This window comes from Myodes glareolus, chromosome 17 (assembly GCF_982192425.1).
Source record: "Myodes glareolus chromosome 17, mMyoGla1.1, whole genome shotgun sequence".
Taxonomy (NCBI): Eukaryota; Metazoa; Chordata; class Mammalia; order Rodentia; family Cricetidae; genus Myodes; species Myodes glareolus.
Genome location: NC_142042.1, coordinates 5252707 through 5266555, shown reverse-complemented (window position 1 = coordinate 5266555; position 13849 = coordinate 5252707). Strand labels below are relative to the sequence as shown.

The window sequence follows — 13849 nt, the reverse complement described above, 5'->3', positions numbered from 1 at the left end:
ATAACTAACTAACACTAACATGCAGTGTGATGTATGCAGGGTGCTTCTCACACCTGAGAGACACACAACGTAGCCTGAGGTGGAATTCTTGGAAAGTTCAATGTATTTCCTCTTAGCTCTCCTGCACATTATTGCTGTCCCTTAGGTCTCTCAAATGTCACCAGCTACACAAACTGCCTCAGTTTTCTGACCCGTGCTGATGACAGCTCTGCAGGGATTGTGATGTCACCCAGGGCTGTCCTTCCTCAGACTGGCCTGAAGGGTGTGTGTGTGTGTGTGGTGTAGAGCCTACCACATTACCAAAATATGTAGCTGAAGGATCGCAGTATGACTGCCTGTGGTTTCCTACCTACCCCCAAGAAGCGATGAATAACTCTTCTAAGTTATGCCGTAAGACTTCTTTCCCAAGAGGCAATATATTCTGCAACCTCATTGACAAGATAGTTAAGAGGCCCTCTTTGCAGTTTCTGGGTCAGTGGGGATACCACTGCTATGAACCCAGGATTTATAGAACACTGGCAAAAATTCTGAGGTATGTTGACTTGGATGGCTTTGACATACTCCTCACTGACTATATTGCATTTGTGGAGAAGTCAGGACACCGTTTTGAATTCAATTTCAACCTCGAATTTACTGAAATATGTGTGAATACTATTCTGTACTGGGTTTTCGCCAGAAAAGGTAATCCTGACTTTGTGGAACTCCTTCTCAAGAAGACAAAGGACTATGTCCAGGACAGAAGCTGCAGCCTGGCGCTGATATGGAGGTAATCCTCTTATGTTTTGTCGAGAGAAAAGTGGTCTATGGGGAGCACAATACTGTTTTCTTAGATCCCTTAGCATGTTGGGGATGTATCACTGACTTCATTGTAGACTGGGAATTTAAGAGTTTTACCTGTATTACGTACTATCAAGTCACAGTGGTGCTTAAGGAAGATGTTAGCAAATATATGAAAAATCCCATAAAAAGAGACAGACCTTGTCTAACGACTTACGGTGGCCGCTTCTCCCAGTGCCATTGAGATTGCACACTTGTAGTGTGTGTAAATAGTTCACTCCCCAAGAACAGCTAACTTCTTCCAGTGCCATTGAGATTGCACACTTGTAGTGTGTATAAATCGTTCACTCCCCCAAGTACAGCTCAGAATATATCCACCTCCATGGTCAACAGTCAACACAAGAGCTCCCTGTCTGTGTCAGATGCTTTAAAAAATTGATTTCAAATCTTCTACAACTGAGCTCAATGAGAATGTTGCTCGTTACAGGCCAAGTTTTTACTGCCCGAACCTATCAATCTATCTGACACGCAAAGCCCCAGGTGACTTTCTTGTAGCTCAAGAGTTTGATCCTAAGTCAATTAGTTCCCTGGCTTTGGGTGTTAGCCTGATTAGAACAGTTGTGTGTGCATTTCATTCAACAAAACACTTACCCTTCACCTTCTGGAGACACAGCAACAGGTGGGCAGTGAAACACAAGATCCGGGCTGGAGACATGGTAGTGGGTTCTGCTTGGAGTAGCCATGGTCCCTGCTACATCCCTCTGCCCGAGAGCCCACGAGAGTGTGCTCCTGAATGATCATCCCAACCCATGAAAGGGTAGGCAGGAGCTGGAAACTGTAAACAAAGCCCCCACTAAGACTTCTTGTCATTTATGTGTTGTTTTACGTGGTTACAGCTTCTACTAACCAGGTTTAAAGCCCACGGGTATCCTTGGAAAGTGTAATAAAACAGAGGAGGAAAGGAAGAGTTAAATATGGGCAGGGAAAGGGGAAATTTTAATGGAAAATGAAAGTGAATCATGATTGACAGGATCATGCATGCTCTCTGGGATGGAACTCAGGGCCTGTCATGCCCATGGCCTCACTGAGCAAGCGTGCTACATCTGAACTTTCTTGTTCATTCTCCACTATGTATGGGACAGTTTTTAAATTGAGAAATTTGGATATGGACGTAGTGACAGAATTAAAGTCATTACAGGCAATACTTAGCATGGAGCCAGAGGTTTAGATTTTAAAGGAGCCTGACAATCTCGTGGTGTCTTTCTCTGTGGCAACCTTGTTAGAGAACCCGAGGCTGCCAGCATACCACTCTCTGTGGCTAACATCTGTTACATGTCTCCTGATATGAATCATCCTTTACCCATGACTGGTGGGCTGTATACTTTCCCTCAAATATTTACATGGTCCCATGAGTTGAAATGGGCATGTCAGTGACCATGTGCATGTCAGTGACTTCCAAGTCTATTCGCCAGTCCTGACCTCTCCTTCCTCTCTGTCTACCTGAGATGGCCACATGGGGCAGAAGAGACTATCAGTCGGCTTACCCATCTCCAAGCCAATCTGGTTCTCACCTCAGTAGCACCTGACCCTATTGCTCAAGGCAGACATTTGGAATTAATTATTAAGTCTTGATTCTTTTCTTCCTTTCCCATCACAGCAATGAGTCCTTTCAGCTGTCTATAAGAACAGATCCTACTTAGTTCCTCATGTTTAATCCAGATGGAGCACTGCCATCTCTTACCAAGACAACAGCAATAGACTCTCTTAACATAACTCTTGAAAGCTGGTTACAAAATAATGGCTTCATTGTGATGCGTTCATGCATTGGTGTCGCTGTGCCCTACTCATCCCTCCCCAGCTACTTCCTGGGCCGCCTCCTCCCATGTTTCCTAGTAGTGCCCTAGACACATTGTCATACGTGTCTGAACATACAAAGTTAAATCTAAATTCTTTATAAGGGAAAACGTAATATTTTGTCTTCCTCCTATTACTGTATATATATATATATATATATATATATATATATATATATATATATATATATTTGAGTCTAGAGTCCACATATGAGAGAATCCATGACATTTGACTTTTGGGGTATGGCTTATTTGACTTAACATGACAATTTCCACTTACATCTCATGTATTTACTAGCCCTTTATACTATAAAGCTCTAGAAATACCCTTTGTCATAAGAACGGGACCAACTGCCCCATGGTCTTGTTACAAACCTATCAAGCATGACAAGATACCTACGAAATCAGTTCTGGACAGAAAAGTTTGAGCTGTCCAGGGGGCATTCAGGTTGAGATGTGCAACAAGTAGCTAGATATAGAACGCCATCTTTGATGTCTTTATTTCTACATCTAATTTGTTATATCTGTTGGTTCTGTGAACCTGCAAGTAATGGGAAAATATGGCTGTCTGCACTGCTATCACCCTGTCCCAAGCTAAGTGGCTTCTTTCTGTTGTACTGCAGACAGCCATGCTGCTCTTACAGCCCAGGCCTCTTGTGCATATCTGTTCCACGCAGAGCCAAAAGACTTTCTCGCACACATGTGACACCCTTCACAAAGTGGCCTCCATCTTCTCCCTCAGTTTCACCCTTCAGTCCACACTGACTTTCTTACCCTTCCATCACCATTCCAGGCACTTACATGGTGATGCAGCTAAGTAAATGTCTCCTAGTCTTCATCCAGATGCCACCTCTCAGGCACCCCTGTTCCATCAGTCATGCATCTCCCAGTATATTTGTACGGCTTATTCTATGTGCTCTGTTGACCCTGCGCTGTTAGTAAGTCACATAACATTAAAGAAGATAGTAAGAGTTTTATTTCATTCACCAATGTAAGTACCTCAAACAGTGGTTTTCATTTATCGTATGTTCAGTATTTGCTGAAATAAATGAAGAGTAGTTGAAACTATTGTTATGGATGAAATTGCATGATAATGGTCAAATCAAAGTTGGCCAACATGGCATGCACATCTTGCTAGACACTGAGGGTGATGGGAAGACAGGAGGGCTGAGGGAACAAACTGTAAAGCTACAGGGGAACCTGAGGCTGGTCTGACCAGGAAAACAGTGTCAAGAAAGAAGACAACACCAGAGATTGCAGTATTATGAAAAAAAGGTCTATTCAATTTGTCAGCCAAAGGAGAATGTAGAAGAATTGGAGATATGCCTATCTGCAAACCAGAGTCATCCACTATGCAACTGTACAGAAATATTGTGCCTTGTTATATAGGCACGTATGACAAGCTCTCAGACACGGAGGACTGTGCATTAACCTCACATTTAAAAACCAGTCCTTGTATTGCTTGCCTTCCTCCATCCACATGAGTACTGTTATAATTAATTGTTAGGACACATTAAGCAAATTTTGGTTTACAGTTCCATACCCTTTAAACCCAAGAATTAATCACACATCATGTGGATACAGATTCCATGTTTAAATCTCATTTTAAACCTATTTGAGTTTTAGTCATATTTTCAGCAATTTCCAATCAATATTCACTCAATATCTCCTAGAGGTAATGTAAATTTTAATAAATCTGAATCTCCTAAAGCTTAACAATGACCACTTGCTTTTTTCTCTGAGTTTCCTGAATTCCAATACTTAGAAGGTCAAGTCAAATACCTTCTTAAGAACTGGCAAGACCACATCCTGAGAATACAGCCAAGTGCCACCACATCCATCTTGAATTTTATTACATAGTTTTGAAATGACCACTTTAAATAATCATTTATAAGATGAAGTGCCTTGATTAATTTTTCAGGTCATAAACCAATCATGCATTTCTAAAGTAAACCTCATTGGACAATGAAGTATTTCTGCATATTGTTAGGTTCAAATAATTCAGATTTTATATGGGCCTTTGTGCCTATCTATATACATTAGAATTATTATTTTCTGCCTTTCTTATGATGCTTTAGATGACTTTGACATCAGACTAATGTTCTTGTACTTTCTGTATGAGTTTTCACAAAATTAATATTTCTAATTTAAATGTTGTGTTAAGGCCTGGTGAGATGGGTCAGCAGGCAAAAGGGGACTAGCTGCCTAGCTGCCAAGCCTGATGCCCTGAGTCCATCCCCAGAGCCCACAGGGGTGGAAGAAGAGAAAAGAGTCACACAGCTTGTCTTCTAAGTTCCATGTTGCACCATGTGTTGTGTACACACATGCACATGCACACATGTGCACACATACATAAGACATAAATGTAGAACAGCAAAAGAAATGTTATATTAGAGCCAGGCGTGATGGTGCACGCCTTTACTCCCACACTCTGGTGGCAGAGGCAGGCAGATCTCTTTGGGTTCCAGGACAGCCTGGTCTACAAATCAAGTTCCAGAACAGTCAGGGCTACACAAATAAACCCTGTTTTGAAAAACAAACAAACAAACAAAAAGTTATTAGAGCCAATATTGAATACTGATGTCCCTTCCTCTGAAGAACCAGATCGACATTTACTGCTCAGGACTTGTAGTGACAATAATGAGGGGGACCCCCTTAAATGAACATGTAAGAAGAAGTGAGGATTTCATGCTGAAGATGTGATTTCTAACATATGATCTGAACCTGAAACTCCGAAAGTGCACATCCAGCTTCTCAGCGAAGACTCTGCAGGGTGACTTTAGTGGCATGGCCTGCGGTCTGTGGCAGCCCTGTGACTCGATGGAAAGTTATTTCCCCAAAGGTGTAGGAAAGCTGTTTATTACTGATGAGAAGCTGATGAGAGAGTGATTGCTGAGGGGCTGAGCCAGTGCTCTCTTGAGAAGTGCTCAGGTCCTCAGCCCTAATGAAGGAAAAGAGCAGATGTTACAGAGTTGAGTAGCTAGAGTCTAAAACTTGTGAGAAACCCTAGATGCTTTGACATAGGTTGTCACTTCCGTTTTGTGGATGCCCTTCTACACAAAATGCCAGATTTTTGGCCAGATTTTCTGCTGGTGTGCTGAGAGCTTCATCTATGGTTGGCACTGAATAGAGCCTCCATGAATTGATCAGAGAAATGCTTGTTGTGTGCCATTAGGAGATACTTAAATGCCCCCTTGAAAGAACACAGAGTCATTAGTTTCTGGGTTTTCTTAACTCTTTGAAGTCATTGGTGTATTTTAGGCTATTGTCCTTAACTGTGACTCGACAGGCTTTGGCTTTTTGTATTCCAAATGAATGAATACATAGAGGAATATTTTGGTTAGTCCTTTTTAGTAGAGTTTGGAAACCTATAAGATAAAGAAAAAAATCTAACTTCAGGAATATCAGCAAATTGGCATTATCGAAAGGTATAATGTCAAGTATACTGTGTTAACTGATTTCTGCTCAGCTTCAACCTAGATATTTATATGAGGTTAATATGGTGTAAGAAAGCAAATCTTGAGGGAGTGGGGGGAGTGGGAGGGTGTTGGGAGGAGGGGCGAAAATGGAAACTTTTATAAATTAATAAACTTTGAAAAAAAAAGAAAGCAAATCTTAAGAAGACCTGGTTTTCTGGTTTGTACCCACATTTTGTCCCTTCAATAGAGATGATACAGTAAAGACAGTTAGGTAGGTAGTTTCCCTTTGATACTGTGTTGGGGTATTCAGTTTTCAGCTGGACATTAACTGAGCATTATCTGATATACACATTGTTATGCTATGTTTGCCCCAAGGTTGATGACTGAGTCTCTAAGATTCTAATTATGCTTAATAACAAACAAACAAACAAAAAAGAACAGGCAAGAAAATAGCATTACTGAAGCTGCAGGGCGATTCTTGATATAAAATATACAACTTTAATTAACAGAAGTAAGACTTACAACAGCTTACACCAGAATCCAAACAATCCGTCCAGACGCAAGAGCCAGGCGAAAAGAGAGCTAGCAGAGCGTGCTTGCTAGGTTTATAGGCAGGCTTTTGCCTAAGGGCGGCACGCCCCCCAAACAGAATATGATTGGCTGAACTCCCCTATCACATTACATTGCCTGTAAAATGTTTAAATGAGTATCAAGCACACACACAAAAAAATCTTATTGGGATTGAAGTCAAATTCCAATAAAAAGTATTTGATTGACTCCTACAGAGTCAGCATTGTTTTAAGTTCTCATAGATACAGTAGTGAGCCAAAACCACAATTTCTTCCCTTGGACCAGCCAGATCCCAGCTGGCAGCGGTAGCTGCTGCCAGCGGACAACCTGAGTCCCAGCTCTGGAGTCCACAGAGAGAGCTCTGGAGTGCAGAGAGAACTGACTCCGGCAAAGCTGTCATCTCATTCACACATGAGAGAGAGAGGTGGGGAGGAGCTATAAAACTCCCCATTCACACATGAGAGAGAGAGGTGGGGAGGAGCTATAAAATTCCCCATTCACACATGAGAGAGAGAGGTGGGGAGGAGCTATAAAACTCCCCATTCACACATGAGAGAGAGAGGTGGGGAGGAGCTATAAAACTCCCCATTCACACATGAAAGAGAGAGGTGGGGAGGGGCTATAAAACTCCCCATTCACACATGAGAGAGAGAGGTGGGGAGGGGCTATAAAACTCCCCACTGGAGCCTAAATTTGCAGAGCTCACCTTGCTCAACCACTTTTAAAAGAGAAAAAAGAATATATAAAAATGTTAAGCAAGTTTTCAAAGATAAGAAGATGCTAAGAGCACAAGGGTTGAAGGTTCAAAGGACCTCATGAGCAGGTTCAGGGTGAACAAGGAACTCTTCACAAAGAGCTTATGACAGATCCCCTAAGATGGGCTGTACATGTCTCCGGACTGAACTTGGAGGGGAGAACACATACAAGACAAAGGTGAAAAACCTTGATACAGCAGTGATCTTGGGATCAGGGTAGTAGTGAGATAATCCACGAAAAGAATGCTGGAGTTCAATCTTTGATATATATTAGAAGTACTCATGAAAAAGTTAAGATAGATGTCCAGGAAAATACTGATTTCAGGAGTATCAGTGGGGGATCAGGAGGTGTGCACACACACAGTGCTAGTAGCAGAATGTGCCTAAAACTACAGCATACTGCTCCTTTAACTGGCAAAGCTCTGACATTTAGAGCTCCAAAAAGCTTTAGAGTTAAATTAGGCTTGTGATTTCCCAACTGTGCTTTCAGTTTTCGACTAGGGATCTAGCAAGGGACAGAGGGCCCCACTTTGCCAGGGGTATTTGCATCCTTTAGTGTCTAGGGACAATACTCCAGTGCCATTGCAGGTGCCCAGAACACTCTAAGCTTTCCACTGGGAAACATCTGCTAATCCTCCAAGTCTTCATTCTTAGGTATCTGACAGGACATGGCCAGCCCAGAGAGAGCTAAGTGCCACTCCTCAGGGTATTACTGCCTTGAGCAAACTTCTGCCACAGTAGTGGACATTCTGCATCATATTTACTGTCCTTGGCAATGCGCAGGAATTGCAGCTTTCATTTCTATACCTACTGTTCAGCAGACTTTGGACATGCAACTGTTAAGTGCATCCACACATGAGGAAGCAAGCCCTGAGACTGCTGCCCCAAGCACACTGCTGCTTAGGGCTGAGACGCAGAGTTGCAGATGCTTATGGTTGTTTCCTTTAACCTCTTAGAGCATGCTGGCTCCATCTTGTCCAATACCTGAAATTTTTAAAAACTTTATTTTGTAAGTGTGTGTGTAGGAGACAGAAGGTACACGCATGTCACTGCACAGGTATGGAGCTCAGAGGACAACTTGTGAAAGTTCTCTCCTTCTACAGAACGGTTCCAGGGGCCATGCTTGGGTCTCGAGGCCTGGTGCCTTCACCCTCTGGGCCATCTCACTCGTCTATTCGTCCTCTCCCGGTGCTGTGAGAAAAGTCACACCCAAGGCAAATACAGAAGAGTGTATTTGCACTTATCGTCCCAGGGGCTTAAGAGTCTACTGTGGGAGGGAGGCATGGGAGCAAGCTGCAGGCACTACAGCCAGAGCACAAGGTAAGAGTCACATCCTGAGTGACAAGCATGAGCACAGAGAGCAACTGAAACGGGGTGAAGCTTCACACTCTCGAAGCCTGCCTCCATGACATTCTTCCTCCGACAACTGGGGACCAAATGCTCAGCTACGTAAGACTGTGGAGGACACCCTCAAATCACCACATGCAGCCCCAAAGTTCTGTCTTACTCTGCAGACTGCGTCACTGTTTGACTAGACTTTTCAAGAGAATTTGAGAGGCAAGGTTTATTAATAAAATTCCTCTTTGCTTAATTTCAATAGTCACGTTACTTGGAAAAATTATTTGCTAATATCAAGTTTCCTGTGGTCATAGACACTACCGTGTTCCCTCTACATTTATGGTAACTAATTCAGTATGGAATATAAAAGTGTACTAAATGAAACAGTTTCAAACGCTATATATCACTTCATTTCTGTCATAGAGAATGGAAATACTGACATCTAGCCCCCATGTGATACTCCAAGACACAGACTTCAATATGTCTCTGTATGTGCATGGGTATTTTCCTTGCATGTAAACCTTTCCACCACATGCAAGCCTGGTGCTCCTGGGGGCAGAAGTCACCAGATCCCTGGAGCTGAAATCACAGACAGCTGTGAGCTGCCATCTGGGCGCCTGGAAACAAACCCCGACCTCCTAGAGAACACGATTGCTCTGACTGTTGGGTCATTACTCTGGCTGCAGCCTCTTTCAAAACCTCAGCCCTGCATTGCAGCCCTGGTTATCTAGTTCTAAAACAAAAACAAAAACGTGTGTGTAGACAGAGGGCAAACTTGAATGTCCACTTCTTGCAGACAGTGACTTTCACTGAACCTGGAGCTCATCAAGCAGGCAAGCAATAGCTGGCCAGGGCCTCCTGTCTCCCTCCATCACTAAGATTACAAGCACACGCCACCAGAACATCAGTGCTAAGAGTTAAATTTAGTCTGCATGCTTGCACAGAAAGCAATCCACTGGATGAACTACCTTTCTAGTCCGAAATTTTACTCTTGAAGGAAAATAAAACTCTCTCCTGAGGTACTCAGAGAGGTCTCACCGTAACGTACAAGTCTCTCCTGAGGTACTCAGAGAGGTATAACTGTAATGCACATGTCTCTCCTGAGGTACTCAGAGAGGTCTCATGGAAATACACATGTCTTATTTTATTAAATGGACAAACAGGACTGGGTGCTTACACTTGCTTCTTATCTAATCTCCACTCTCAATCCAACCCCTTGTCCAATATATGACCAAGAACGGAAGCAAAGATATCAACATGATCAATATTTCTCCTAATAAAGTAAACTGGAGAGATGGCTCAGCAGTTAAGCACATTGCCTGCCCTTCCAAAGGATCCAAAGCTCACAACCATTTGTCATTCCAGCTCCAGATAATCCGACACCCTCTCCGGACACCTTGGGCTCCCGCCCACAGCATAAACTCACATTTACATAGACACATAACTTAAAAAATTAAATCTTTAAAAAAGAACTATAAAAAGCTGTTTTTCTTTCATTTCTATTTTATATGTCTAGAGCGTGGTGAGTTTCTACTGCCAACCAGTGTGGGAGACACAGAGAGCCACTGTGACTGAAAGTGAGTGCCTTGTATGCAAGGCCTCAGCGTTTGGTGGGCATTTGCTTTCCCCCTTCAGTGTGGTCTATAGTGTCAAATTCTTAAAACATTCCGAATAGACGTTAGTTACAAGGCGCTAGTGGGTGAGGGCTGATGTCGTAGATACTGTTAACACAGCAGCTCATGACACTGCACTCTCTGCCTTTGGCTTGCAGAACCTTCACGCCCGTGTACTGCCCCAGCCCGCTGAGCGGCATCACGCCTCTACTCTATGTTGCTCAGACGCGACAGTCGAATATCTTAAGAATCCTCCTGCAATACGGGATCCTAGAGAGAGAGAAAAACCCTATCAACATTGTTTTAACAATACTACTCTACCCTTCGAGAGTGAGAATAATGGTTGACCATGAGTTGATTGACATTCAAGAAGATGCTAAGACATGTCTAACGCTATGCTCCAGAGTGCTTTCTACAATCTCAGTGCGGGAGATAGAGGTAAGCAGAGCTTCAGTCTTGGGGGAGGGAGTGCAACCCAACATGTGTTAGGACATAATTATGAAGGCAAAAATGGAGTGTTCTTAATGTATGCATTATTTCCAATGATGAATTAATCACTGCTCATATGCTCCGTAATTTAAAATGAGGTAAAATCCAAATGAGCTAAAATTAGTCCTTCAAATGCTGATTTTTCTTACCATGAACTTCAAAAGTTAAATTTATGGTTTATTTTAGTGTTAAATAGATGTAAATTGTTACATTTCAATAACAAACTGTGTATTGAGATTTCTATCTAAGAATAAAATAAGATAAAATTTTAACAGCTCTTCTTCCCACCAGAATATTTCAGAACAGCAGCTCCATTTCTCCCCACAAACACAATCACATACCAAGAAATAGGTTTTTCCATTCATGATGCCCAAGCAATTTTAAGCATTATAGAAATATAAAGACATAAAATATTTATTCAACTGAAAATATCTCTCCAAAATATGGAGACCTTCTCCTTAATAAGGTTTTGGGACTAGACCAAGTTAGAGAGAAAAAAAAATCACCCATATATCAACCATAAATTGGGAATGCTCATTTTTTTTTCAAAATGAACTGCAAATTGCAGTTTCCAACTGTATCATGCTCACTAACAGCAAGAAGTTAATTTATATTTATAAAGGGAAGCTAGTCCCACAAATTGAACCAGCCAGCTTAACAAGGAATTAGCCATTCCTCCCATCTTTAGAAGTGTAACTTCAGAAATAGGTTCAAAGGCATATACTTTGCTGGCGTTTGAATGCCTTTATCAGAATACTAATGTGTGGACAAGCTGTAAGGCAAACAGATGGGTCAGATTATTATAATTGGCCACCCATTTTTAAAGAGAACATACTTAAGTTGTTTTTAGTGTCTTCATGTTTTTTTACATATTTGTTTCATAGTAACTGCCCTGCATGGTTATCACAGAACACATGAATTTAGACCAGTCTAAAATTTAGCAAGCAAAACTATTACAAAAAGTACCAGGAAAAAATTGACCAAAGTCATCTGGGAGGCAAAGAATTTATATGCAGGCTCCAAATAAGTATAGTTCATCAACTCCAGGGGAACAGTGCCGTGCAGGAGGCTGTGGTACCATGTCCACACTGCCTGAGTGCTGGTTTCCTGCTTCCGTCACTTCTCAGATGGCACACATATTAAGTATGTTTGGATATCTCGCTACCACATCCTTGTAGACATAGACAATGTCTACTTTGCATGCCTAGTAATTATCCCAGGCACCTACTACAGTTGAATACACATTTGCTACTCTTTAAATAGTTGATACCTGAATTAATGATGAATATATGCACATATATAATATAGCTAAGTAAGTGTCAAGAGGCCCGGACAAAGAAGGTGTTTGCTGTTGTTTCTTAACTATTGCATGTGCTGTAGGGGTAAAGACGCCAGCGTTGTGTGAGTCCCTGGGGAGATCTCTCTATGCAGCAGTAGCCTCCCCTTGGCATTTAACCCCCAGAGCAGAAGCTTTGAGAAGATGGCTTCCTAAGACTTTAAGAAGACCTCCTTTCATGCAGGCAGGTCTCCACTGAGGTCTTGGTGATCTACATGAGTTGGGGCCAACTGAGGAGCATGTATGATTTACATCACCTGTTTCCAGAATCAGACTTTCTGAACAAGCCCCTCAGGTGAACAGGACACTGGTACCTTTAGCTTTTGGGTGGCGTCTGCACATGGCTGTGGCTGATGACAGCGCCTCATAGGAGGTGATACTGTAGAAGAATGCTCCATCCGAAATAAAGAACTTCCTGCGCAGAGTTTAAATTTTGCTTCGTGCCTTCCCAATACTGTTTTTAATCGCTGGGAGAACAAAATTGGAATAAAATGCCTATAAGGTAAAAAGGCTTTGATAAAGATTACAGGAGTTGGACTGATATTTTATGTTTTAACAAATAAAGCTTGTCTGAAGATCAGAGCACAGAGGCAAACCATTAGAGGTCAGGCAGTGGTGGCTCACATCTTTAATGCCGGGAGTTGGAAGACAGAGGCAGGGGGATCTCTGTGAGCTCAAGACCACCCTGGGCTACACAAGATTGAATCTGTCTAAAAGAATTAGAGCTCACACAAAGGTGATCCCAGAACTTGGGATCCCACGCCTTTAATCTCAGCACTGGGGAGGTGAAGACAGGAGTGATGTAGCTGGGTGGAGAGAGGAATATAAGGTGGGAGGACCTCCTTGCAGTGTGAGGTTTGGTGGAGACAGTTGCAGTCTGAGAATCGCCCCTGCGGTTAGAGGAGGAAGTCTGAGGAAGACAGTCTGAGGACAGGATGGCCCACTCTGTCTGAGCACTGGCAAAGGTAAAAGGTCTCTCTAGTGGCTAGCCATACTGTTTCTCTGATCTCTCAGCTTTCACCCCCTAATATCTGACTCCGGGTTTTATTATTAAGACCAACTAATTCATGCAACAAGGGTTATATAAATTCAGGATCTTTTCTGAACCTAAATAAATTTTTAAAAGTACTAAATACTTGGGATCATCAATCCAGGAGTAAGTGAAAGCTTTTCTTGTCTCCAGACACAGCTGAGCTTGGGAAGACGTCCAATTATCCAAAACTGGTTGGACTACATCCCTCCAACAAGATACAAAGATCCATGTGAACTCGTCCACCTTTGCAGAATAACCATCAGGACCCAACTGCTGGCCAACAATATGCTTCCAAATGGAATATTTTCACTTCTAATTCCTTCTCGTCTACAAAAGTTCCTGAATTTAGAAAGCTAACATGCATTTTTATGCTGTTCTTTAGGATGGTAGCACTGTACCATTTAGAAGTTAATAAACTATTAACTTCACGCACGTTTGCTGCACTGGATATTCCGTTAGATGTGTTTTTAGAGCTAGAGGGATTCCCCCATGGTTAAGAGCACTGCTCTCTCTTACAAAAGGTCTGAGATCAGTTCCTAGCACCCACATGGTGGCCAGTAACCACCTATAACTCCAGTTCCAGGGGGTCTGATGCCTACATCTGACCTCTGTGGGCACCAGACGTGCATGTGGTATACATATATTCATTCAGACAAAACACATGTA

General features: G+C 42.3%; 1 protein-coding gene across 1 annotated transcript; it reads left to right on the top strand.

Annotated features, from left to right (window-relative positions):
• Positions 1–246: 246 nt before the first annotated feature.
• Positions 247–13615, top strand: Asb17 (ankyrin repeat and SOCS box containing 17). The gene is made up of 3 exons (XM_048453741.3): positions 247–766; positions 10484–10763; positions 13334–13615. The coding sequence occupies exons 1-3, from the start codon at positions 366–368 to the stop codon at positions 13538–13540; spliced, it is 888 nt and encodes a 295-aa protein (XP_048309698.3). The 5' UTR covers positions 247–365; the 3' UTR covers positions 13541–13615.
• Positions 13616–13849: the final 234 nt, after the last annotated feature.

Excerpts from the sequence above, each read along its gene's own strand:
- Asb17 (XM_048453741.3), top strand. The coding sequence starts at position 366 with ATGAATAACTCTTCTAAGTTATGCCGTAAGACTTCTTTCCCAAGAGGC. Across the intron at positions 767-10,483 it reads AGCCTGGCGCTGATATGGAG|AACCTTCACGCCCGTGTACT; the intron begins GTAATCCTCTTA and ends TTTGGCTTGCAG. Across the intron at positions 10,764-13,333 it reads TCTCAGTGCGGGAGATAGAG|ACACAGCTGAGCTTGGGAAG; the intron begins GTAAGCAGAGCT and ends TCTTGTCTCCAG.